Genomic DNA, 25,419 nt, shown 5'->3' with positions numbered 1-25,419 from the left:
AAAAGGCTGGGTGCTGGTGGCTCACGCCTGTAATCCTAGCTACTCAGAAGGCTAAAATGAGGATCATGGTTCAAAGCCAGCCCAGGCAGGAAACTCCATGAGACTCTTATTACCAATAAACCACTAGAAAACCGCAAGTAGCGCTATGGTTCAAGTGGTAGAGCGCTCACCTTGAGCTGAAGAGCGCAGGGACAGCACCCAAGCCCAGAGTTCAAGCCCCATGACTGAAAGAAAGAAAGAGAGAGAGAGAAAGAAAGAAAGAAAGAAAGAAAGAAAGAAAGAAAGAAAGAAAGAAAGAGAGAAAGAAAAAAAGAAAAGAAAGAAAGGAAGGAAGGAAGAAAGAAAAAAAGGAAGGAGGAAGGAGGAAGGAAAGAAAAGAGGAGCTTGGAATGTAGCTTAATGGTAGTGTTTGCCTAGCATGCATGAAGCCCTGGGTTTGATTCCTCAGTACCACATAAACAGAAAATGTTGGAGTGGTGCTGTGGCTCAAGTGGTAGAGTGCTAGCTTTGAGCAAAAGCAGCTCAGGCACAGCACTCAGGCCCTGAGTTCAAGCCCCAGGACTGGCAAAAAGAAAGAAAGAATAGAAAAGAAAATGAAAAGGAAAGGGAAAAAAGAAAAAAGGGGAGGGAGGGAGGAAGGAAGGAAGAAAGGAAGGAGGAAAGAAAGAAGAAAGAAAAGAGAAAACATCTTCAACAGGAGAACAGTCTAAATTATCTGTTCTTGAAATAGAAATCCCTTGTCATCAAGAGTAAAGCAGACTTAATGTTATTGCAAGTAGTCTAAAAAGAAATCAGAGACCAACTATTCTCTATAGACTCCATGCATAAAATCACAACTACCATCATATGAAGGTGTACTAAATATCTAGAAACTACCATTTGAGGAGGAAATTCCTAGGGAATTTGTCTGAAAAGAAATTTATCTTCAGAGTGTTACAGGCTCTTTCTTGTTTACTCAAACATCTCATACGTTTTGGTATCTATGTGAAAGACCCTTCATCACTTTATGATACCATTTGTCAAATTAGAAACTGCCTTTCTCAGAGATACCCCAGCTGAACCAAGAAGAATCCTCATGATGCTTTGTTTTGTTTTCCTTTGGTGGAGACAGAATTCAAACGCTACTCACCTTGTCAGTGCACAGTCCGATCCCCAGAGAAGATGAGCAGGGATGGGTACCGAGTATCCTTTTTGGACAGCAAGAGTTCAGTTTCTTCTCCAGAAAAGGACTTGTTAGGAACACCTGATACCTACCAACTTCCCCATGATGACTCATTGAGTAAACGTCTAGATGTGGGTGACTCCAGCCAGATCCATCCTTATCAGATACCTTCCAATGTCGGTCTGGAAAATTATGATGGTCATTATTCTCAAACTCTACCCCTGCACGGAAGTCATGGTAAAAGGCCCCAGAGAAGCAAGAACTTCCGAGAGTATAACATAAAGCCTTCAAATGACATAAAAGCTGCCACATCCCATCCCTGTGGAGATTTACTGATGTCTTTGTCAAACCCAGACTCCAGCACCGGAAGGCTTTTGAAGCTTAGTTCAGGTAATAGCTTCTTTTTAGTTCATATGGCTTTGTTATAGGCATGAAGATAGAAGGTATAACTGGAAATTTTGATATTGGCATTTCTCAAATTTTACGAGCAATTGGGAAGGGATGGGAAGGGGAAACAAAGGAGGAGGCTACAATGCTTGATAAGAAATGTACTCATTATCTTGCCCATGTAATTGTAACCCCTCTGTTCAGTATTTTCACAATTAAAAATTACGAGCATTTAAAAAATTGTATTTCAGGGTCACCAGAGGTCCATGGAACTTCTAAACCTCTTCAGGGTATGAGTTTAGCATGACAAATATGTGAGAGAAAATGCGTAGGAAGGTGAGCTTCAGCACTACCTGTCATTTTAGTTGAGTAGCCTTCCGAAGACCTATTTGTAGCAGCATCTAGTCTTCTCTCTGGCCATAGTCACTGCTATTCTGAGTTACTTTTAAAAAAAATGCTTATTTCAGGATAAGGATGAAGATTATTCTTCAACTACTTATTAATTTAGCCAGTAAAATTCACTAAACATCTGTTATGTGCAGAGATTTTTTTTAGCTCTAGATAATGTAGCAAAATAAAAAAGTCCCATGTATATGTTAACATAATGTTTCAAACGTCTCTACATTCGTGGAACTTACATGTTAATAAAGTAAGACAGATGATAAGCAAGTTAACATATGGACATCTCAGGTGATGTTAAGGTCTGGGATGAAAAGTAAGTGTATAGAAAATAATAAGAACAAAGTGGTATTTAAATTAAATGATCCAGGGCATCATAAAAGTAAAGATTTGAGGGACAAGTCTGGTGGGTGGCAAATGTCACCTGGTACTAAAGAAAAATGTAGACTTGAATGAAGTTGAAAGTATTGTTATGTGGATACCTGGGGTTTGAACTTTCTAAATCGCATACAAGTGCAGTTTTTGAGGCTGGAACATGCTTAGTATGTTCAGGGAATGTCAAGGAACCCCCCCTGAGTACAGTGAATATACTGAAGGGTATAGAGGAAGTTAGAGAAGATGACTAGCCTTTTTTTCTGGATTAGGCTATAAGTTGTAGAAGCAGAAGAGTAATCTTCCTTAAGAATCACTGGATTAGCCAGGCACCAGTGGCTCACGCCTATAATTCTAGCTACTCAGTAGGCTGAAATCTGAGGGTCATAGTTCAAAGCCAACCCCCAGCAGGAAAGTCTGTGAGACTCTTATCTCCAATTAACCACAAGAAACCGGAAGTGGCACTGCGGCTCAAGTGGTAGAGTGCTAGCTTGAGCTGAGGAGCTTGGGGACAGGGCCCAAGCCCAGAGTTCAAGCTTCACCACCAAAGAAGAAATTGGCTGTGAGCAAGCACTGGTAATCCTAGCTACTCAGGAGACTGAGTATTGGGGTTTGAAGCCAAGGCAGGAAAGTCTCCAATTAACCACAAAAAAGCCACAAGTGGAGCCAGAGTTGTGGCTTAAGTGGTAGAATACTAGCCTTGAACAAAAAACAAACAAAAAGCTCAGGAATAGAGGCCAAGCCATGAATTCAGCTCTAGGACCAGCACACACACACACACACACACACACACACACACACACACACACAGAGTATAGATTACATTAAAACTGAGACTGGATTAAAATCTCACCTAGAGAGTGAATATAGATAAGAAAGAGACCTGAGGACTGGACCTGAGCTATCCAAGAATTTGAAAGATGATACAGCACACAGAGTGCAAAAGAAGCAACCTGTAAAAGGGTGCTGCCTCAAAACCAAGTGTGAAGTGTTTCAGGGAGAAGATAGCACTAGTGCTGTGTCAGATCTCTGGGAGGAGTCAGGACTGGGGAGTGGCCGTGCTGGTTGGCAATACCAATGATATTAGCAAACAGCCTCGGGAGATATGTGGAAATAAAAGCTTCATTGAGATGAGTTCAAGAAAAACTTGGAAGTATAGCAATAGAGTTACTAAACATACACAAACCCTTCAGCAGGAGCAGAGAAATGGAGCTGGAGGAGCGCTGAGGGCCTGAGAGGCTGATAGAAATGCTCTATGAGAGAATATTGAAAATGGATGCAGCAGAGAATGCAGACAATTATGAGGAAAAATAACAATATCCTTGAGTAGAGAAGAAGAGATGGAATGTATCCCATCAATGGAGAATAGCCGTAGATGAAGCACTGACAGTTCATCTGTTCAATCAAGGGGGCAGAGAAGTTATGGTTACAAATTTACAATTCAGTTGATAGCTTCAGTAGTGGGATCCAGTAAGCTTTGTGTGTTTGTGTGTGTGTGTGTGTGTGTGTGTGTGTGTGTGTGACAGTCAGCACTAGGGCTTGAATTCAAGGCCTTGAGATCTCACTTGGCTTCATCAGCCATAGCTGGTGTTCTACCACTTAAGCCATACCTCCCAATCCAGCTTTTTTTTTTTTATTTTTATTTTTTTGTCAGTCGTGTGGCCTGAACTCTGGGCCTAGGCGCTGTCCCTCAGCTCTTCAGCTCAAGGCTAGCGCTCTACCACTTGAGCCACAGTGCCACTTCCGGCTTTTTTCTTTTTGCTTATGTGGTGCTGAGGAATCGAACCCAGGGCCTCATACATGCAAGGCAAGCGCTCTACCACTGAGCCACCTTCCCAGCCCCCCCCAGCTTTTTTTTTGGATTAGTTGGAGATGTGTTTCTTGGCTTTATCTGCCTACGTTGGCTTCATATTTTTTCACTCATCAGATCTCAGCCTGCTGAGTAGCTAGGATTATGGGCAGGAGCCACCAGCACCCAGCTTCCAGTGGATAATTTATTTGTTTATTTTCCTGGTACTGTGGTTTGAACTCAGTACCTCCTGCCAGAGCCAGCTTCAAACCACAATCCTCAGATATCAGCCTCCTGAGTGGGTAGGATTGATTACAGGCACCAGCACTTGGCTATTAGTAGTAGTAGTGGTAGTATTTTGATTGCCTATGTTTTCTCAGTGAAAACAAGGTCAGCATCCGAGAAGGAAGGAAGATTAGTGCTGGAACTTGAAGAAAAAAAGAGATGTAAAAGTATCTTCTCAAGATATAGAAAAGTGACTCATATATTTAAAAAAAAAAAAAAAAGAAAGATGTGCAGTACTAAGGGTCCAGACAAGCTAGTGAGGAAGGTCAGGACAGAGGCCTATTGAATCCAGTGTAGTAGTACACATCTAGAATCCCAGCTTCACAGGATGCGTAGGTAAGAGGATCCCAGCCTGAGATTCATCCTGGTTAAAAAGAGGATAAGATCTTATCGGAAAAACAACCAAGGCAAAACAAAAGAGCTAAAGGTATGACCTCAAGTAGTTGAGTACCTGCCTACTAAGGCAAGGATCTGAGTTCAAATTCTAACACTGCCAAAAACAAAAACAGTCTCATTCTGCTGCTGTGGGCTAGGCTTAGAGTATGTGGACACCTGGATGTAACCAGAGTTGAGTTTTTCCCAGGTAGAAGGAGAGCAAGTTTCCAAGAGTTGAGATATGCTGGGAAGTAGTTATTATTATTTGGACTCCACATTAAATACTGATGGGCGTGAGACAGACACTGGGAAGCTGAAAGGCAAGTTCATTTCCTGATTTCTTTTCCTCCGCAGATCTGTATGCCGCCACCCATTTCAACAGTGACCCTGCTCTGCTGGTCAGTGTTGAGCACCAATTATCCAGCAGCCTCGGTGATTTAACACCAGCACGTGGTTCTTTCCCAAACAACCCTGTCCTGGGAAATGCTCCTAGAACACTGCTGTTGCCTCCTGGGACGTCAGAAGACAGAGAAATTCTGGCCAGGAGGTCATTAAGCCCAACAAGGAGAGGATTCAAGCGGAAGGACAATATTTTTGCCAACCTGAATCCGAAGCATGGTTTCCAAGATGCTACAGGCATCGAGGCAAGTGTTGGCTTGTTTGGGAATGTACAAGAAACACATAGGCTCCACCACCAGCAGGGGTTCTGTTGGGAATCACGGTAATTCTGACCAAGAGGCTGAGAGATTTTTAGAGGCCTATGGCTAAAATCCCAGGCTAAAATCTGTGATTCTTTCTACCCTTGGGAAAGTCACATGTCCACTTCATACCCACTGCCCTGCAAAGGATCTGTCCCGATCTACTTCCAGAGCTAAAGATGGTAGGGAAGCACTTTGGTATTAAGAGTTTTTCTCTTTTTAGTTTTTAAGTACTTTGGTAATAAGAGTTTTTAGCAAGGGAAAGAAATGAGGAAGTTGCTGGCTAGCTGAAGATCTCTGAAACATGGATGGCTTTAAATAATCTCATTGGATTTATACTTTTTTTTTTCAGCCACAAGTGACTAACTTGAAATAGTTTCTATAAAAGCATTTCTTTGTGCTAAGCACTGGTGACTCATTCCTAGCTACTCTGGAGGCTGAGATCTGAAGATCAAAGTTCAAAGCCAGCCTCAAGCAGGAAAGTCTATGAGACTCTAATTAACCACAAAAAGCCAGAAAAAGAGCAATAGTTTAAGTGGTACACTACAAGCCTTAACCAGAAAGAAAGCCAAGTGAGAACACAAGGCTCTGAGTTCAAGTCTCACTACTGGCATCAGAAAAGGATAAATTAACTTTCTTTAAAAAAAAAAAAAAAAAAAAGGTGGGGGGCAGACACGAGTGGCTCACGCCTGTGATCCTAGCTACGCAGGAGGCTGAGATCTGAGGTTCATGGTTCAAAGCCAACCCAGGCAGCAAAGTCCTTGAGAGTCTTATCTCCAATTAACCACCAGAAAACCAGAAATGGTGCTGTGGCTCAAGTGGTAGAGTGCTCGCCTTGAGCTGAAGAGCTCAGGGACAGCACCCAGGCCCAAAGGTCAAGCCCCATAACTGACAAAAAAATAAAAAAGCATTGCTTTTCTTTGCTTTCTAGAAATTCAAACAATTCTTCCCCTCCCCCCTCCCCAAAGTAAGTAGCAGCAAGGAGATAAATTAGTTAGATTATCCAGGGAACTTTTTAGCTAAAGGATGGTACAGAGAATTAATACAAAATTAAGAGTGAGGGGCTGGGAAGGTGGCTCAGTGGTAGAGCGCTTGCCTTGCATGCATGAGGCCCTGGGTTCGATTCCTCAGCACCACATAAGCAAAAAGAAAAAAGCCGGAAGTGGTGCTGTGGCTCAAGTGGTAGAGCGCTAGCCTTGAGCTGAAGAGCTGAGGGACAGCGCCCAGGCCCAGAGTTCAGGCCCCACAACTGGACCAAAAAAACAAACAAACATGTGATTCCCACATATCTAATTCATTGTAAATAAAGTCTCTTGGGCTTTTCTGCCAGGCTGACTTTGAACCATGATCCTCAAATGTCAGCTTTCTGAGTAGCTAGGATTACAGGCATATGCCACCAGCACCCAGTTTATGTTGGGTCTGGCCTGCACTGTGATCCTCCTATTTGTACTTTCTTTGTTGCTGGTATGATAGGCATGAACCACTGTTTTCAGCCTTGGTTTGGATGGAGTTTTAGAGACTTTTATGCCCAGGCTGACCTCAAACCTCAGTTCCCCAATTTCTACCTCTCAAAAAGGTAGGATTACAGGCTTGAGCCACCACACCCAGCTTTGTGTTTTTGTTTTTGATTCTTAATACTTCATCTTCAGTTTTTATAACTTTGGAAGTGGTTATAATTTCCATGCACCAAAGGGGGCGGTCTTGTAATACTTTCTATAACTTTTTATCTCTCTCTTCTCCCCCTCCCCCCTACCATTTCAGCCTATTTTATCAAACAAAATCACTGTGTGTGAGTGCATTTAGGGTAGAGACAGACCAATCAGGATATTTGGGATGCCATATTAGTAGGATTGTCTACAGACTTTTTTTCATATTTATTTCATTTTATATTGCTAAAATGTCAATGCATTTTCTGGACTACCTTTAAAACTCTCATCTCTTTATTATCAGATACTGGGTTTCTTTACATGGAAAGCTTTCAAAGACCTATCTGAATATAAATATAAAAAGACAACCTTTTTTGGTTGGGATTAGTTACCTGTAAGTAGAACCCAGGGACTTGTACATGCTAGGCAAGTGATCTACCACTATGCTGAATATATCTGGAGTCTCTGATTATAAATATAAAAGGGCATCGGTGGCTCATGCCTGTAATCCTAGCTACTCAGGAGGCTGAGATCTGAGGATCATGGTTCAAAGCCAGTCCGGGCAGGAAAGTCTGTGAGGCTCTTATCTCCAATAAACCACTCTGAAAACCTGAAGTGGCGCTGTGTCTCAAGTGGTAGAGCACTAGCCTTGAACTGAAGAGCTCAGGGACAGCACCCAGGCCCACAGTTCAAGCCCCATGACCGACAAAAAACAAAAAAAAGTAATATGCCACAAGCCAGAAAGCTTCTGAAAAGAAAATCTGTCATTCCAGCTCTGCATATTAGCACAAATAGGAGGATCAAAGTCCTGGACAAAAAACTTATCCAAAAGAGGGGGGGGGGGGAAACACTTAGTTTTATTTTTAACTCAAGAAAAAAAGGGAAGCCAGGCACAGATGGCTCACACCTGTAATCCTACCTACTCAGGAGGCTGAGATGTGAAGATCATGGTTCAAAGCCAGCTGGAGCAGGAAAGTCCATGAGACTCTTATCCTCCAATAAACCACCAGAAAACCGGAAGTGGCGCTGTGGCTCAAGTGGTAAAGCCTTGAGCTGAATTGCTGAGGGACAGTGCTCAGGTCCAAAGTTCAAGGCCCACAACGGACAAAAAAATAAGGGCTAGGGGTATGGTCATACCCCTGCCTGCCTAGAGTACCTGCCTAGTAAGTGAAAATCCATGAGTTTAAACTCCAGTCCCATGAAAAAAATTACAGGATATTTATGTTTATTATATAACATATTAAAAGATTATTGTGAATTAGAACATCTTATTACTCTCAATTTTCCTTTTTTTTTTTGGTGCCAATGTTAGGGCTTGAACTCAGGGCCTGGGTGATATCCCTTAGTTTTTTTGCAAAGGCTTTCACTCTCCATCTTGAGCCATAGTTTCAGGTCTGGCTTTTTAGTGGGTAATTGGAAATAAGAGTCTCTGAGATTTGTCTGCTGGGCAGGCTTTGAATCATGATTCTTAGATCTCAGCCTCCTGAGTCGCTAGGATTACAGGCGTGAGACCCTGGCACCAGGACTTGAGTTTTACTTTATAATTTCTAAGTGTTCTCTAGTGTCATCTTTCTATATTACATAATATATTGAAAAATAATGTTAGTGTTGATGCATTGTTATTGTTATTATATTCTGAGAATCCCTATAGAAAATAATAATAGGAGATACTATTACCTTTGAACTTGTCCTTGAATATCTTAAATGTTTGCCTTGGACATAAATAGTGCATTATTCAAATTAAAACTGAAAGATGAAACCTTTCTTTTAAAAAAAATTAATGTTTTAAATGTCTGGAATCTTACTTCCCTTATTGTGTAAGAATGACAAATGGTTGGAGGGTTTTGCTTTTTTTTCTTGAGCCTCTCTCAAGTGACCTGGGCAGTTTGCATGGTTTGCCAGGAAACCACAGTCCCCCAATCTCTGCCAGAACCCCTCATGTGGCCACTGTCCTCAGACAGCTCCTGGAGCTTGTGGATAAGCACTGGAATGGCTCTGGTTCACTCCTCCTCAACAAGAAATTTCTCGGTGAGTGTATGTCGTCTTGTGTCTGGTGAGGGTGGGACTTTGCTTCTGCTTAGTGCTCGGCTAAAAGCCACAGAGCTTCAACTTGCAAGGAAAATTGATCTTGTATCTATTATGAAACTTTTTAAAAGACACCATGGTTAAAAAGTCTGCATTTTTCTTACATTTATATTTTCTTTTTAAAATGAGCACTCTTTCTGCTTGTTATTGAGCAATTGTTTTGTCCCTCCTTTAAGAGTATATGATATGTGTATGTACACATATGCATGTGTGTGGGTGTGGGTGTAGTCTTTGGTAACATATAGAATGGCCAGATATGTATAATAGTGATCATACTAATAATTACAAAAAGATTTTATGCCGGGCGCCGGTGGCTCACGCCTGTAATCCTAGCTACTCAGGAGGCTAAGCTCTGAGGATCAAGGTTCAAAGCCAGCCCAGGTGGGAAAGCCTGTGAGACTCTTATCTCCAGGAAACCACTAAGAAAACACTGTGGCTCAAGTGGTAGAGTGCTAGCCTTGAGCTGAAGAGCTGAGGGACAGCGCCCAGGCCCAGAGTTCAAGCCCCATTACCGACCAAAAAAAAAAAGGTTTAATCTCCTTGAGAGATACATTAGTCAGTAATGAATACAACAGAAATTAGGTCTGATTATCCCAGTTCTGAGATGACTATTATAATGTTATGATCTAAATTACCCAAGTAAATAAATGGCCTGGACTCTTTTGAGGGATTGTTTTTGAAACATGGAGAAAAGATAGTTTTGCAAATGTTGGCTTCACGTGTTTATTTGTTGTTTAATGGGAGAAGAATTCAAAGAACTTTCACTTGTTAGCAAAATAAAGTTTAAGTAACAACTAAAAACTTTCAAGTGGTTTGTGCTGGGAATTTATTATTATTATTATTATTTCTAAGGGCTGAAGGTTTAGTTTAGCATTTGCCTAGCTTATATGAGACTCTGGGTTTGATTTCCCCAACACTGAAAAACTAAAATAGAGAAGTCACAGTCAATGATATCCGTGTTGACTTACTGCTCCCATTTTATAGGAAAATAGTGCTCTGTAGCCATTGATGAGTGACTCAGGAAGGCTTGTGCTTTCCTCCTCAGAGCAAGTGGGGTATTGCTTCTTATTCACATTAAGTACCTCTTACCAGTCACTTACTAAATTCTTGGGGAAAGGAGATCATTAGATGATAGAGCTGGTAATTGTTGCCTAGGAATCCTGTGCCTTAGTTTTTAAGCTTGGCTGCTGTGCCCAACCTGAATTTTTGGCAGGTCCTGCCCGAGATTTGCTTCTGTCTTTGGTCGTCCCTGGTCCTCCTCAGCAGTGGGGTCGCATCCATCCTGAAGATGCCGGGAAAGCCTTCCGCAGGCGGGACAGTGACTCAAAGGAGGCTGGACAGCTGGTCCCTAGTGATGTGGTATGGCTCACTCACCCTTCTCTCTCCACTTTACTAGAAAAGGGCAGAGACAGGTAATCATTACCTATACCTAGGAGGCAAAATATGGGAGAGTCAGGCTGGACAACTCAGGAACACAAAACTTGGCAGGATGGAGACAACTTGGAGGTTCTATAGGGATGACTCCCTTATTCTAATCCAAATCACAAAGGAAAGGGAAGGGGAAGTAAATGGCTGGGTGCTGGTGGCTCACATCTGTAATTCTAGCTACTCAGGAAGCGGAAATCTGAGGGTTGAAGTTCAAAGCCAGTCCAGCAGCTGGGCACCAGTGGCTCACACCTGTAACCCTAGCTACTCAGGAGGCTGAGATCCGAGGATCACGGTTCAAAGCCAGCCCGGGCAGGAAAGAGACTCTTATCTCCAATAAACCACTCAGAAAACTGGAAGTGGCTCTGTGGCTCAAGTGGTAGAGAGCTAGCCTTGAGCTGAAGAGCTGAGGGACAGCACCCAGAGTTCAAGCCCCATGACTGACAAAAAAAAAAAAAAGCCAGTCCAGCAGAAAAGTCTATGAGATTCTTATCTCCAAAAAAGCCACAGTGGAGGGCTGGGAAGGTGGCTCAGTGGTAGAGTGCTTGCCTTGCATGCATGAGGCCCTGGGTTCAATTCCTCAGCACCACATAAGCAAAAAGAAAAAAGCCAGAAGTGGTGCTGTGGCTTAAGTGGTAGAGCGCTAGCCTTTAGCTGAAGAGCTGAGGGACAGTGCCCAGGCCCAGAGTTCAGGCCCCATGACCGGACCCCAAAAAAAAAAAAGCCACAGTGGAACTATGGCTCAAGTATTAGAGCACTAGCTGTGAGCACAAAAGCTAATGGACAGAATCCAGGCCCAAAGTTCAAGCACCAAGAGTAGCTCGTGCAAGCACACACACACACACACACACACACACACACACACACACACACACACACACAGAGCAAGTAAGAAATGCATATGGTAGAGTAGATTCGCACTGGTGGCTCTTGCCTATAATCCTAGTTATTCAGGAAGCTGAGATCTAAGAATCTCAATTTAAAGCCAGCCCAGGCAAGAAAGTTCATGAGAGTCTTAGCGCCAATTAACTACCAGAAAACCAGAAGTAGACCTGTGGCTCAAGTGGTAGAGCACTAGCTTTGAGCAAAAAAGCTCAGGGACAGCACCCAGGCCCTGAGTTCAAGTCCCCAACCTACAAAAAAAACAAAAATGTTTTGTTTGAATCCGGTCGTGGAGCCTGAACTCTGGGCCTGGGTGCTGTCCCTCAGCTCTTCAGCTCAAGGCGAGGGCTCTACCAGTTGAGCCACAGCGCCACTTCTGGTTTTCTGGGGGGGGGGGGGGGGTTATTGGAGTCTCATGAACTTTCCTGCCCAGGCTGGCTTTGAACCTCGATCCTCAGATCGCAGCCTCCTGAGTAGCTAGGATTACAGGTGTGAGCCACTGGCGCCCGGGTAACCAAAAACAAATTTTTTTAAGTGCATAGTGTCATGCTCTTGAAGGAAGATTATGGTGTGGCCAGTAAGGGATGGCAGAGGCCTCAGAGATTGTCCTTTCTCCCTTCTAATGGAGCCAGGAAGTGAGATCAGAGGCCAGAGGCCAGGCTATAGCATCAGGCTGCTGAATCTGAAAAAAACAAAACAAAAACAAAAAAACAAAACTGATACTCCCAAGCTTCTCTCTTTTGTTAACATTTTACAGGATATTTAAACACCAAGTTCGGTTCTAGAAACTTTGAACATCTCAGAATTCCAGCCACCACCTGTTCAGCAAGAGTCGTGGATAATCCGCAGAAAGACCATGACTCCATATGATAAATTGGTTCACTGCACTTGAGCAGTGTCTACCAATGAACTGAAGTTGTAGTGAGAAAGTCCCACTGATGCTGGCTTCAACAAGTTAGCATTAATTAGAGGAAGAGACTCTCAATCCTCCTCTAAACACCTTCCTCAAGGTTTCAGATTCTTAATGTGGTGGTGTTTTGTTTTCTGATCTAAAGGAAAGTTTGAAACAAAAACTGGTCAGAGTGCTGGAGGAAAACCTTATTTTGTCAGAAAAAATTCAGCAGCTGGAGGAAGGTTCTGCCATCTCAATTGTGAGTGGTCACCAGTCCCATACACACGGTAAGTTCAGGAAGGTTCCTTATGGAACTTCCCAAAGTAACATATTTAAGCAGCTTCAGTAGCCACAAGAGCTATATTTGGCTTGCTCTAATTATTTTTCCTTGTGCATTAAAGGAAACTATCAGCTTTCCTTAGCTTTTTTATTTGTTTAGGGAATACTGGGGATTGAACTCAGAGCCTTGTGCTTGCAAGGCAGGCATTCTTCCATTTCACCCATGCCTCTAGCCTCTTTTTGCATTTTTTAAAAATTTTTTTATTTTTATTTTTTGTCGATCATAGGGCTTGAACTCTGGGCCTGGGCACTGTCCCTTAGCTCTTCAGCTCAAGGCGAGTGCTCTACCACTTGAGCCAAAGCACCACTTCCAGCTTTTTCTGCTTATGTGGTGCCAAGGAATCGAACCCAGGGTCTCATGCATGCAAGGCAAGCACTTTACCACTGAACCACCTTCCCAGCCCTTTATTTTGGTCTTTTATAGGTTTTTTTCCCCCCAGATCTGAGGACTGAACTCAGAGCCTTACACTTGCCAGGCAAGTGCTCTTCCACTGAGCTAAATCCCCAACCCCTTTGATGGTTAATTGAAGAAATGAGTTTCATGGACTTTCCCACCCAGACTGGCTTCAAACCATGAATCTCAGACCTCAGCCTCCTAAGTAACTAGGATTACAGGCATGAGCCACCAGCACCATGCTTTTGGCATTATTTTTGAGGTCAGATCTTATTTATTCCCCAGCCAAATTGAGCTGTGAACATTCTGCGTGTCTCCCCTGTCTTTGGGAATGATAGGTATGTGCCACTGCAGTCAGACACTATGCTCCACAGGAGCTGAGATAACAGGCCCAGGCCACAGTCCCCGGCCATTGGTTGAGATGGAATCCCTAGAATTTTTATGTACTGGCTGGCCTCAAACCCCAATCCTCCATCTCTACCTCCCAAGTAGCTAGGATGACAAGTTTAAGCCACCATGCCTGGCCTATTGCCATTACTTTGGAGAATTATATTTGTTTTTGTAGTTACAGGAGTAGAACATGTTCTCTATAGAAAATATAGCCACATGCCCTGGTACTGTTACTGATGTTTTTCTGTATTTTCTTCCAACTTATCCTCATACATATAGGTTTGACTCAAAACTAAAACTTGTGTCCTAATTTTTTTGTTGTTGTTGGATATGAGGCTTGAACTCAGGGCCTGGGCACTGTCCCTAAGCTCTTCAGCTCAAGGTTAGCACTCTACCGCTTGAGCCACAGCACCACTTCTGGTTTTCTGATTGTTTATTGGAAATAAGTCTCACAGACTTTCCTGCCTGGCTGACTTTGAACCGTGATCCTTAGATCTCAGCCTGCTGAGTAGTTAGGATTACAGGCATGAGCCACTGGCACTCAGCTTGTCCTGATTTTTAATAATTTATGTACAACAAAATGCACATCTTGAGTTTGATCCTAGTCAAAATACAGCACATTTCCAGAAAGTTCCCTGGTACCCTCAGCAATCAGTTTCCCTGACTCTCCACACCCAGCAATCAGAGACATTCTAATATTATAAATATAATAGCATAGGCAGGCACGCCCTGCAATTGCACCATGTTTAACTAATTGCTTTTAATTCTTTGTTATTATAAACAAAGCTGCCATTACTTGTATTGATAGTTTAATAAATATAATTATAGAGAGAATCTGAGTAATTCTAAAGAGTTTCCAAAGTAGAAGTCACTCCACAATGAAAATGCTTCTCTCAGATCATGTTTCTTCCCTTCTGATGGAGTTGAAAGTCCAAATGTTTATACTATCATAAATAATACAATAAATATCTATGCACAAACCTTTGTGTACATGTTAGACTATTTTCCTAGGAGATGTTCCTAGAAGTAGAATTAGTGTACCAAAAGCTATGGGCACTTGTGAGACATTTGTTCCATACTGCCAAATCACTCTCAAGAAAGGTGATTGTCTTTTACCCTCACAGTAGCAGTGTAAATGCCCTATTTACTCTATCACTGAGTAGTTTTTTTTAATGTTTTTGTCATGTGACAAGTGAAAGATAGAACCCCATTTAAGTCTTGCTTTGCACTACTTCCAGGCCAGTATTTTAGATTATCTTCTATCAACGTTAAGCCTCTAGCTTAGCTTCCCTAATCAAATAACAGGCATCAGGATTGCTGTGAAGAACTTGATTTGGAAGCACTGAAGTCCATTGCTAAATCTCAGTGCCATCTGATATTTACAAGCTCAGTCTCCACTTGCCTATTCTGAAAAGGAGTAGGTATCTGGACATCCTTTCATCCTTTCAATCAGCCATGAGGCCTGGTATAGCATTTTGACTGCCAAAACCCTTCCAGAATCTTGCTACTTAAAAACTGATCCACATTAGCCAGAATCCACCTTCCAGAATCTTACTACTTAAAAACTGATCCACATTAGCCTCACCTGGGAGCTTGTTAGACAAGTAGAATATTGAGGCTCTTCTCAGACTTACTGAATTGGCATCTATTTTTAACAAGATCCCTGATGATTGGTAGGCATATTAACTTTTCAGAAACATTTTTCTAGAAGACTGGCTCTTTTGGGTCAGGTTCTTGTGCTTTTCTTACTTCATTATAGCAGGCATTGGTAGCATATTTACAGAGGTAGGTATGAATGTCTTAACCACAAATTCCTTGTCTGTAAGCCCCTTGTTGAGTTCTTACTTTGTACCTGACAGCATTCTAGATATTTTCACAAACCACTCAGAGAAGGACATACATTCACAAGCCAGAATGGAGAATTCAGAGGGCCTAATGTTTGCTGACTGCCTATGCTCAGCGAGGTCTTGTAGTCTCCCTGAATCCTCATAGTAAAACTCAAAAGATGAACTTCCATGTATAATACTAAGTGCTTGAATTTTAATTCAACTTTGTTACTAAACCCCATTATTCTTGCCAATATAAACTCCCACTAAAGGCAATCACCTGGGATCCTACTCACCTCTGGCTACTGTACCCTTTGTAGATGATCTTCTGCGCAAAAACCAACAGCTGACCATGCAGGTGACTTGCCTGAACCAAGAACTTGCCCAGTTGAAAAAGCTAGAGGAGACAGTTGCCCTTCTTCATGAAAGTCAGAGGTAGGAGGAGGTCTGTCTCATTGACTTCTAGAAGTACATGTTTACTTCTCTTTATCTCTTCTGCTTTGCTTGCAGAGTTAATATTTTTCTTCATGTTAACAATAGTCTATGTGTATAAACCTCCTAAATCTGGCCAGGAAACTTCAGGGAGGCAAGGTGCTGCTTTTCAGTACTGCTTTTGTACGCCATGGACTTAAGCATTGGTGTGTTATAACACCTTAATTTTACAGGGTCTAACAGGACCTTTGGGTCAGGTAATTTTTTTGGACACTTGTACCCCTAAACTCAGCCATCTGGCTCCTTTGGAAAATGTCTGCCAGCTAATGGTCATAGACGATGAATCGAGAACACTCAGAAGTGGGGAGTAAGAGGGAAAGAATCCAAACTATGCATCCTCTTCAGAGTCACTCAGTAATACCAGCCTCTTCACAGAAGAGCATGTTAGGATGCAGGCTGGGAGACCTGGGGGAGCCCTCAAGACCTTAGGAGCACTGGTAAAGTTTAATTAGTGTATCTAATCATGGGTTTTATGATGATTTTCTTTCTTTTTCTTTTTCTTTTTTGTCAGTCATGGGGCTTGAACTCTGGGCCTGGGCACTATCCCTCAGCTCTTCAGCTCAAGGCAAGCGCTCTACCACTTGAGCCATAGCGCCACTTCCAGTTCTCTGGTGGTTTATTGGAGATAAGAGCTTCGTGGACTTTGCTGCCTGAGCTGGCTTTGAACCATGATCCTCATATCTCAGACTCCTAAGTAGCTAGGATTACAGGCATGAGCCAGTAGCCCTGGGCTTATGATGATATTATCCTTGGAATTTTGATTTGGCCCATATACCTCTTCAAATAGAATAGTGCTGTAACACACAGCATTGTGTATGCATCACTTTTATAGCCAATGTGTGGGGTGGCTTTTAGCACTACAAAATAATAGAAAAAGCAGTGACAGCTAGCACTGGTTAGTTGAAGAGAACAGATTAGAAGAGACTCTGATTTAGGAGTAGAAATTAGAGGCCTGATCAGGAGCCAAAATCCTAGTGCTTGCACTTAGCTCATCATGAAAGGGCTTTTGGGAAGAAGAGAGAAATCACTCTCAAACATAGGAAATATCTGGAACCCAGTCAAACAGAATTGTAAAGATGAAACGGGTAAGTCTGCTTTTAAAATAACCCACTCATAACCTGAACACTGGTGTTGAAAGATGTTACATTTGTCTTTAGCCGACATTTCAGACCTGAATGGCGGCGTCTTCCCTTTCCTGATTTCATGACTGCCTTTTCCCCCTGGCTGCAGATCCCTGGTGGTAACTAATGAATATCTACTGCAGCAGCTGAATAAAGAGCAAAAAGGTTATTCCGGGAAGGCGCTCCTGCCTCCTGAGAAGAGTCACCACCTGGGGAGATCATCGCCCTTTGGGAAGAGCACATTATCTTCCTCCTCACCAATGGCACACGACACGGGTCAGTACCTAATACAGAGTGTCTCAGAAGCTGCGCCAGAGCCTAGTTTGTGGAGCTAGCATGGAACACCTTCACCGCCGCCTCCCTCTGGTCCCCGGAGGACTCAGCCATCACCACAGTGTGGTGGTGTTTACCCCCAAAGATTAAGAAAAAGCTTATTTGGATTACATTGTGTTGTCCCTCTGTTATAATTTTTCTTTTCTTTTCTTTTTCTTTTTTGGTGCAGGTCCTGAGACTTGAACTCAGGCCCAGGCACTATACCTAAGTTTTTGCTCAAGGCTAGCAGTCTACTTCTTGAGCTACAACTCCACTTCCAGCTTTTTGGTGATTAATCAGAGATATGAGTGTCACAGACTTTCCTGCCCAAGCTGGCTTTGAACAGCAATCATCAGATCAGCCTCCTGAGTTGCTAAAATTATAGGAGGATTATGGTGCCTGACTATAATTTCTCTACTATCTCCATCCATTGGGTCATTTTTTTCTCCTTCTACTCTCAGAAATTGTTAGTCTTAGGCATCATATCACACAGATGCATTTGACTGAAAACGTTGAAAAGGAAAAAAAATACTGGGCACTTTGCCACAGCCACTCAAAACTGTGGTAGAAAGATGCAAGATAATGTCTATCAGGTGTCTTCTGTATCAGAAGAAATTTTAGAGATTCTATATTGATTCACTAAATGTGGTATTTCTTCATGCCATAGTAAAAACGTGACATGTCTAGTGTCTATCCTAGAGTGGCCCACTATTTAGTCAGGGAGAAGGGCTCACTATACCACGTGATGGAGCTTGATGCTTGAGATTGGTTCCAGTCTAAGCAAAAGCACTGAAAAAAAGATGAGGTGGGGGGGGGGAAACGAGGGGGAGAGGCTCAGAGAGATCTTGGTGAGTAAATGGAAGCTGGCAGAAGATTCAGATTGTAGCTGGGAGAAAGGATACAGAGACCCCCAGGCCTGGAGTATAGTCTGGAGCCCATTGAAGAAACATGGGAGAGGGTGGACAGGGTACTGTGACAGTGTATAATAGAATAGCCCAGTCTGAGCGTGGGAAATTCAGTATCAGGAAGAATAAGCTGGAGATTGTTAGGCAAAGTATGTGGCTCTGGGCAGGAGCAAAGGGAAAGAAAAGCTGCAGTTGGAGGCACTTTTGCACACAGGCCCTGAGGAGGGGGTGTGGTCCACTGTGAATTGGAGGGCTAATAGGAAGGGAGCCAGACACTCCATTTTGTGGTGTCTTGCAGAGTTTCCTTCAAGGGCAGAAAAGTGAGGGCTATGTTTGAGGCTTCCTCTGTGACAAGGGACTGCTGATATAGGTAAAAGCCACGAGAAGCTGGCAGCAGAGAAGAAGGCAGGGGGAAGGCAGGGGCATGCAGCTTTAGTGCCAGCCTGTCCTCAGTGACCATTTTATCTTTAGGATTAAGTAGTGGAAAGACAGGTAGTTCTAGATGTTTCTGCTTCTACCTTCTCCCAGGCAGCAAATGTGACAAGAGGGTAAAAGGTGTCACACTTCTTGTCACCTTTAGGGTCACATCAGGGAGAAAGTGTATTGGTAGGGTTAGAGCCTCCTCTGTGCCCTGATTCTAATGCTGCACAGGAAAGGAGACCTAGTGCCACTCTGAGCCATCAAGACCCTAGAACTGTAAGTTATACATAACTCCACAGACATCTGGAGTTTGTGTGGCTCCCCACAAGGGAAGCATACAAAGGATCTGTTTTATGGGAACAGCAGTGAGAATGACCTCCTTACCCACAGCTAGTCTAGGCCTAACCTTGTCCCACTGAGAAACAACCTCCACCCTACCAACAGCCTAAGTCTTTCCAGGAAGGAAATCATTGCCAGTGGTCACATAGTGATAACCTAGCCCATAACATACTATTTTTTTTTTTTTTTTGGTCAGTTGTGGGGCCTAGGCTCTTTTTGCTCAAGGCTAGAGCTCTACTACTTTGAGCCACAGCACTACTTCCAGTTTTCTGGTGGTTAATTGGAGATAAGAGTCTCACAGCACTTTCCTGCCTGGGCTGGCTTTGAACTGTGGTCCTCAGATCTCAGCCTCCTGAGTAGCTAGGCGTGAGTCACAAGCGCCCAGCAACATGCTTCTTTTTTTAAATCATTCTCCCCTTCCTGCCTCTAATGTGGGTGTCAGGTAATAACAACCCCAGAAAATCTGTTCAGGGGGCTTCTAAGGATGACCAAAGAACCTAACCACCTTCCACATCTTTTCTCCTTGTCACTTGCCCTAACACTCTTCGGCAGTTTTTTGGGCTGCTGGCCACTCCTGAGAAAGTTAGCTATGGTTCTGATTTTCCCTATGTGGCACTTAGTCCTTAGGGCAAGGGGTAAGGGTTATGATGTCCAGGAAAAGGCCAAAGAATTACAGGGTGACTAGACCCAGAAAGACACATAAGAGTCCTGAAGTAGAAAACCAGTGGAAGGTTCTTCACCCTAGGCATGACACTGAGAGAGAGAAGAAAACTGGCCTGGGGTGGAGACAATCCTTGGGGAAGTTCCGTGCCCAGAGGAAGGGTGAGGCCCTCAGAGAGGCCTGGACTCTCCCTCAAGGGATTTAATGCTGCCCACTACATTATCTCAACAACTCCTTCCTTGGTAGCCTGGATTTGTTAGGAGGGAATGCAAGGCTTTCTACCGAGAGCTGGAGCAAGTGGGAGAAAAACATTGGTGATGACACATACCAGATTCCATGAGAACCATTTGGTCTCCTCAGAGTCCTCCTGGCCCTGGGTGGCCCTTTGAGCTTCCTTCAGCTTTTTAGGAAAAAGAGGTTTCACAAATCCTACCAGGTAGTGTTTGATGGTCAGCCAGTTCTCGCTATGGGTCCCTCCAAGCCACACAGTGAGTCACAGGAAAGGGCAGGCTGTTAAAGTGGAGGAGCTGGGAGCAAAGCCCAGTTCAGATATAGGTAAACTCTTCACCAAGATCTCCCAGTATATAAGAGCCAGAGGAGTTTAGGTTTCCCACCAAGCTCAGTGAAGTACGCCTGCCATTCAGACTCCCCTCCTTGCCTGCTGGCTGGGGTGGGAGAAGCAGAACTCTCTGGAGCTCAGATTCAGATATTGGGGTTCATGGGCAGTCTAGTGACTACAGGAAGCTAAAAGAACAAAGCTCTGCTAAGGCTAGACACTGACAGTCACTCTGCTTCCCAGCTGACATCCCTGCATCCCTGTCCAAGCAACACCATTCCTTTGTATCTCCCATTCCCAAGTGGTTGGCTTAAGGGATTTAAGGTGACCTGGGCAGAATATCCCAGAACAGCCAAAGTGTTGAAGGGATAACACTTGAGCTACCTCACCTTGTGTCTGGGACAGAAAAGAGAGCATGTGCCTTTGTGAAGCCTGCTTTAGCCCTTGACTCCTTGTCACAGCGGAAAGAAAGAGTTGGCACCAAAGCCTTATACTTGGGAAGAGCACTGACCCAGCATCCCGGGTCTCTCGCAGCAGCTGATCTGGGACCCCCAGAAGCCCTCAAAAATAGACAGACCTCACCCTCCGCAGTGGACAGTGAACAGATGAGAGGAATCAGATGAGTGGAGACCCCTTGCAGTGGGATGCCAGGTTCAGTGGCTATCCAACCCCACTTTCGAAAATCACAGAGAGCTCAGCCTGGAGGTAAAAGCCTTGATCATAAACCCTTGCTATTTCTGGGCCTCAGTTTCCTTATCTATACAATTAGAGAGTAAAACGATATACTTGCTAAAGTATCTCCTGGACCTACATTTTCACAAATTCTGGGTTGGAACCCAAATGACTTGCCTTAGTAGCCCCCTGTTGGCAGGCAATAGGGCCTCTGCCTGGCACCGGGACCTCTGCCAAGGCTTGGCCCAGGACATGTCTTCTGTCTCATCCCTACTCCTGTGGGGAAAGTGGAGTGAGCCAAATCTGCAGAGGGGCAGGCTATGTCAGGACTCCAGGTCAGAGCCCAGCTAAAAGCTTTTGATTTCCCTAAGAGGCATCTGAGTCAGGCTGGCTATGCATTAATGGAAGGGACTCCCAGGGCAGGGCTGCCAGTAGGAGGAATATATAGGACGTGTATACAGGAGGATAATATTGAGGGGAGGATACTGAGGTATCATATACCCAAGCAGGCCATATTGGTACAAAAGGTGTCTTTATTGAGGTCTGGGTAAGAATTAGGCACTTGGCCAGAGCAGCAGCTTAAATATGAGGCAAGCAGGCAGGAATCAGCCATGCCTGGGACCAGGCTAGGGTGGTGAGGCTATAGGCAGAGACTGTTCCCCAACAGAGGTCAGGGGAGGCAAGAGTGGAAGAAGGGGACACAGAGTAGTCTGGGTCAGAGGCCTGGTGGACTGGCCCCATGGGGCTGGGCAGGAAGCTCTGGGTGGCAGGTCCAGCAGGGAGGAGACCAGGCTTTCTTGCTCCAAGTGCCCCTTTAAGCCCAGGTCTGAGCCTCTGGCGGGGGCAGAAGCACTGAAGACCTTCCTGGGGCTCACTTCTTCACCTTGGCATCGTAAGTGCCTGCGTTCTTGTAGGCACTCACATAGCCACTGTCGTCCAGGATGTCCTGCCGCCCGGCGATGCCCTTGCCCTTGCCGCTCTCATCAAAGCGCTCTTTGTGGGAGCCAGTGTACTTGCTGGTGTCAGTCAGCCGGTCCACAGCACCTCCTGTTTTTGCTTTCTGAATGGACAGAGTTTCCCCGAGGGCTTTGGGTGAGGGAGCCAAGCCCTTTCCCACCCCCAGCCAAGATTCCCCCGCGTCCCTCTCATTAACCATCAGAGATCCGTGGGACACTTACGGTAACACCCAAGTTGGCTGGTTCCTTGCCTGCCACCAGCTGGCAGATGGCATCAAAGGCCTCCTCCTTGCTCTTCCCCTTGAACCGCTTGGTTGCCAGCTCCTCTAGGGCCTTCTTGAACTCCTCATAGTTGATAACCCGAGCAGACTTCCCCCTGCCAGGCATATGGGCACCATAAGGCCAGTGCCCTTCTTGCTGGCCTCCCTGAATCCCTCCCTCAATTCCCCACCTGCGAACATGAGAAGCAGGGGCTGCCCAGGGCTCACTTGACTTTGGAGAAGACGATGTCAACATCAGTCCCTGTCACAGCTTTTCCATCAGCCACCTTGCAGTCTTTGCACAGCTTGGCCCAATTCTTGCCATTCATCTCTTGCCCACTGGCTTTGGGGTCACCATGGATGGCAAATTTGCGGAAACTCTCCTCCAGCCCAGCTACATCCGTGCTTGCTGCCATGCCAGCCTGTGAGGACCCGCTTCAGTCACCTCCCAAGCAAGCTGCCCCTCCCCTCCCCCAGGCCCAAGCCACCCCTGCCTCCACCTCAAAGCACTGAGCTGCCAGCACCTCTGCTGCAGACCTTCAAAGGTGAGGTTGGGCTGTCTGAGAAAGGGGTCCATGTTTAGAGTCTGCCTAGTCCCCACAAGAGCCCTGGGTGGAAAAATTCTGTTGCTTAGTGCCAGCCAGCCCTGGCTCTGAGTAGGGCTTAGAACATGAAATCATGATGCCCACACCAAGCTAGGAACAGAACAGAGTGGCACTGTCCAGAAAGACTGTGCAGGCAGCAGCTGAGGGCCATGGCTTTGTCTGGCCCTGGCACAAAGCCTGCTTGGGTGGAAGTGAGGGTGGCAGGGCAGCTCCCCTCCCCCCCAACCAGGAAGCTCCATGTCCAATCTGGGTCAGTGCCAGGCCCAGGCTGTTGGTTGGGCAGGTGTGGAGTGACTGTAAGGGGTCATGAAGCCCCAGCAAGCCCCAGCCCAGGCCTGAGAGGGGAGCAGGAGCAAGGGCAGGAAAGGCATGCCCTAGGCAGGGGTGCAGCTGGCCCAGCCTGGGCCTTGTTACTATTTGCTATTAAACAAAAACATGAGGGGAGCGGAGCTTGGGGCTGGCCTGGCCACAGTTTGTGAAGCCTGGAGACAGTTGCTAAGGGAGTGTGGTGCTGCTTGGAGAATGTTGCTAAGGACAGGATGGTGTCAGGGCAGCTCAGGGAGAAGCTCCCAGCGCTGCTGGGCTGGGCTGGGCTGGGCTGGGGAGCAGGGGCCCAGGGGTGGGGCACACCAACACTCCCTGTGCCTAGGGCACAACCGTGGTTTCTTGGCCCTTTGCCACCCATTGGAGATGCAGCTCTGAGTTAATGAAATTTAGGAGGAGCAGGAGATTAGAAGCAACCCCTTGGGTGGGGGTGGTAGTAGTAGTTCCCAAAGTGGGGGCTGCCAAGTGGGACCAGGGCTTTGGTTCTGTGGTACTCCATTGAAGAACACATCCCCCTGTCTACATCTCAGGCTCCATTGATGTTCCCGGCCCACACCCTGACCACCCCTCACCACATCAGTCCACGTTCCCACACACCAGTCAATGCACTCAGCCCTGGCCTCCACACCCTGGGCCTTGAACCCCTGACCACACCTTCAGCTCTGTACTGCAGTCTCCTCCGTCCACACCCATAGCCCTGGGATCGAAGGAGGGCCCGACCCTTTCCTAGGCTTCCACCACTCTACTTCACCCCACCCTCAAGGCCTCCACTGAGACCCCTGGTATACCTCCAGCCCTGCACTAAAAGGATGCCCACACCATAGCCCTCCACTGCAGGCTTCTAGCCACACCCACAGCTGTCCACTGCAGTCCCCTGACCACACCTGCAGCCCCTGCACTGAAGCTTCATTAAATGCTGCCCTGTACTGAGGCCGCACCTGCAGCCCACACTTGTAGCCTCCCTATCCACACCCTGCAGACCCCCATTACCAGACAGCGACCTAGCTCCTCACCCATAGCCCTTATCCAAGCCCCCTGCCCACAACTTCAGTGTCCCCTTTGTTCACATACCAGTCCTAACCCTGACCCACGCATTGGCATTTCCAGACTCCCAGGCACTATGTTGAGGACCCTCTCTCCCCCCACCCCTGCCAGCCTCCTACTACAGCCTCCCGACCACACCCTCAGTCTCAACCACCATCTTTAACTCTCCTTCCATTGTCCACAGCCTGGGCCTTTGCCTGGCTTCCCTCTCCTGCTACCACTATATTTGACACTGAAAGCCCTTTCCCTGTGATCGTGCACAGTTTCTGGGACTGCACGCCCAGAACCACTACATTGTGGGGACCACAGCCCAGTGGCACTGCACTCCCTTTCTCTCTCCTAGGTGCCACCTCCCACAGAAGCCCAAAGCCCTATGCTTTGGTGCACTTAGGGTAATAATGTCCAGGGGAGCTTGGGTGCCACAGGATGATGCCCCAAAGGATAGGAGGCTCCTACATCCAGTGGGGATTTTGGATCTCCACTCCTTTCTGTGGGAAGATGGACTACTAGGAATCTCGGAGCTGCTCAGGTGGGGGGAACTCCAGGCAACTCTGGGGTCTGCAAGCCAGGGATGGAGTGGCCACACCCCTGAGCCGAGGCCACCCGGGCTGCTCCTGCTAGGACAGCTGCAGTCATCAATCAGCCCAGCAAGGAGGTGGGGGCTGGGGGGGGTTGGAACACTCAGCTGGTGTCCTGGACTCTGAACTATCCAGGGTTAGGACCCCTTCCAGGCCACTCCACCCACCCCTTCTAGTGCAGGATACTGGTTAGGGTGGTCGGCTCCTACCGGCTTCTATCTCGTGGCTGCTCCCGCAGCTCGCGTTCAGATGGACAGCACGCAGGAATGGACCGACGGATGCGGGAGACCAAGTGGCTCCGCAGCTCCGCTCCCTGCCGGCTCTGGGGCGGGACTGCAGCCCGGGCGGCTCCTCCGTATTATCCCCTGTTTCTCCGTCTCCATAGAGACAGCGAGTCCCACCCCCAGGCTGTCTCGGCGGGAGAGTGACCAAGGTCACGCTGGCTCCGCCCACCAGACCCCGCCCTCCCCGCTCCAGGCTGGCGCCCGCCAGGCTCCCAGGACTGCCGGGTCCCGCTCTCCCTCCCCCCCTCCGCCCTCCCCCCACCCCGGCTCTGCAGTCCGGTCCGCGCTAACCGGAGCCCCCTGCAATTCTGTACATCCTCCGAGGGCCCCTGACTGGAAAAGCCCCCTAACCTCTAGGGGAAAGACAGCTTCCCACACCGCCAACTGGAGGCCTTTTGGGACCAGGAGATGGGAGGCTGGAGACCGGGGAGATCCCTCCCCTGTGGTGGGGGGTCTCAGCCACCTGGAGGCCACGCCCACCATCCCCAGGCTCGGGTCCCGACGCGGGCACCGCGGAAAGAGAGCGCCAGTGAGGGGCTCATGC

At 46.2% G+C, this 25,419-nt stretch overlaps 2 protein-coding genes across 4 annotated transcripts in view; one reads left to right on the top strand and one right to left on the bottom strand.

Moving 5' to 3' along the window:
• The window catches only part of Lrrc36 (leucine rich repeat containing 36), a 42,444-nt gene extending 25,057 nt beyond the window's left edge, over positions 1-17,387 (top strand). Inside the window, exons 8-14 of one of the 3 annotated variants that reach the window (XM_042700883.1) lie at positions 1,112-1,552; positions 5,124-5,413; positions 8,976-9,141; positions 10,412-10,557; positions 12,561-12,684; positions 15,667-15,781; positions 17,069-17,387. In XM_042700883.1, the coding sequence (XP_042556817.1) occupies positions 1,112-1,552; positions 5,124-5,413; positions 8,976-9,141; positions 10,412-10,557; positions 12,561-12,684; positions 15,667-15,781; positions 17,069-17,294 (1,508 nt within the window). In that variant the 3' untranslated portion in view covers positions 17,295-17,387. Of the gene's footprint in view, positions 1-1,109; positions 1,553-5,123; positions 5,420-8,975; positions 9,142-10,411; positions 10,558-12,560; positions 12,685-15,666; positions 15,782-17,068 lie in introns of all 3 variants that reach the window. The other 2 variants (XM_042700882.1, XM_042700881.1) reach the window with 2 other exon arrangements.
• A 3,952-nt stretch (positions 17,388-21,339) lies between these two features.
• On the bottom strand, positions 21,340-24,956 carry Tppp3 (tubulin polymerization promoting protein family member 3). The gene is made up of 4 exons (XM_042700814.1): positions 24,801-24,956; positions 22,269-22,462; positions 22,003-22,156; positions 21,340-21,884 (listed from the first exon to the last, which is right to left on the bottom strand). The coding sequence occupies exons 2-4, from the start codon at positions 22,454-22,456 to the stop codon at positions 21,696-21,698; spliced, it is 531 nt and encodes a 176-aa protein (XP_042556748.1). The 5' UTR covers positions 22,457-22,462; positions 24,801-24,956; the 3' UTR covers positions 21,340-21,695.
• Positions 24,957-25,419: the final 463 nt, after the last annotated feature.

Source organism: Dipodomys spectabilis, unplaced genomic scaffold (assembly GCF_019054845.1).
Source record: "Dipodomys spectabilis isolate Male_0828 unplaced genomic scaffold, ASM1905484v1 ptg000273l, whole genome shotgun sequence".
Lineage (NCBI taxonomy): Eukaryota > Metazoa > Chordata > Mammalia > Rodentia > Heteromyidae > Dipodomys > Dipodomys spectabilis.
The sequence above is the reverse complement of the archived record's forward strand: the minus strand, read 5'-3'. Positions and strand labels throughout refer to the sequence as shown.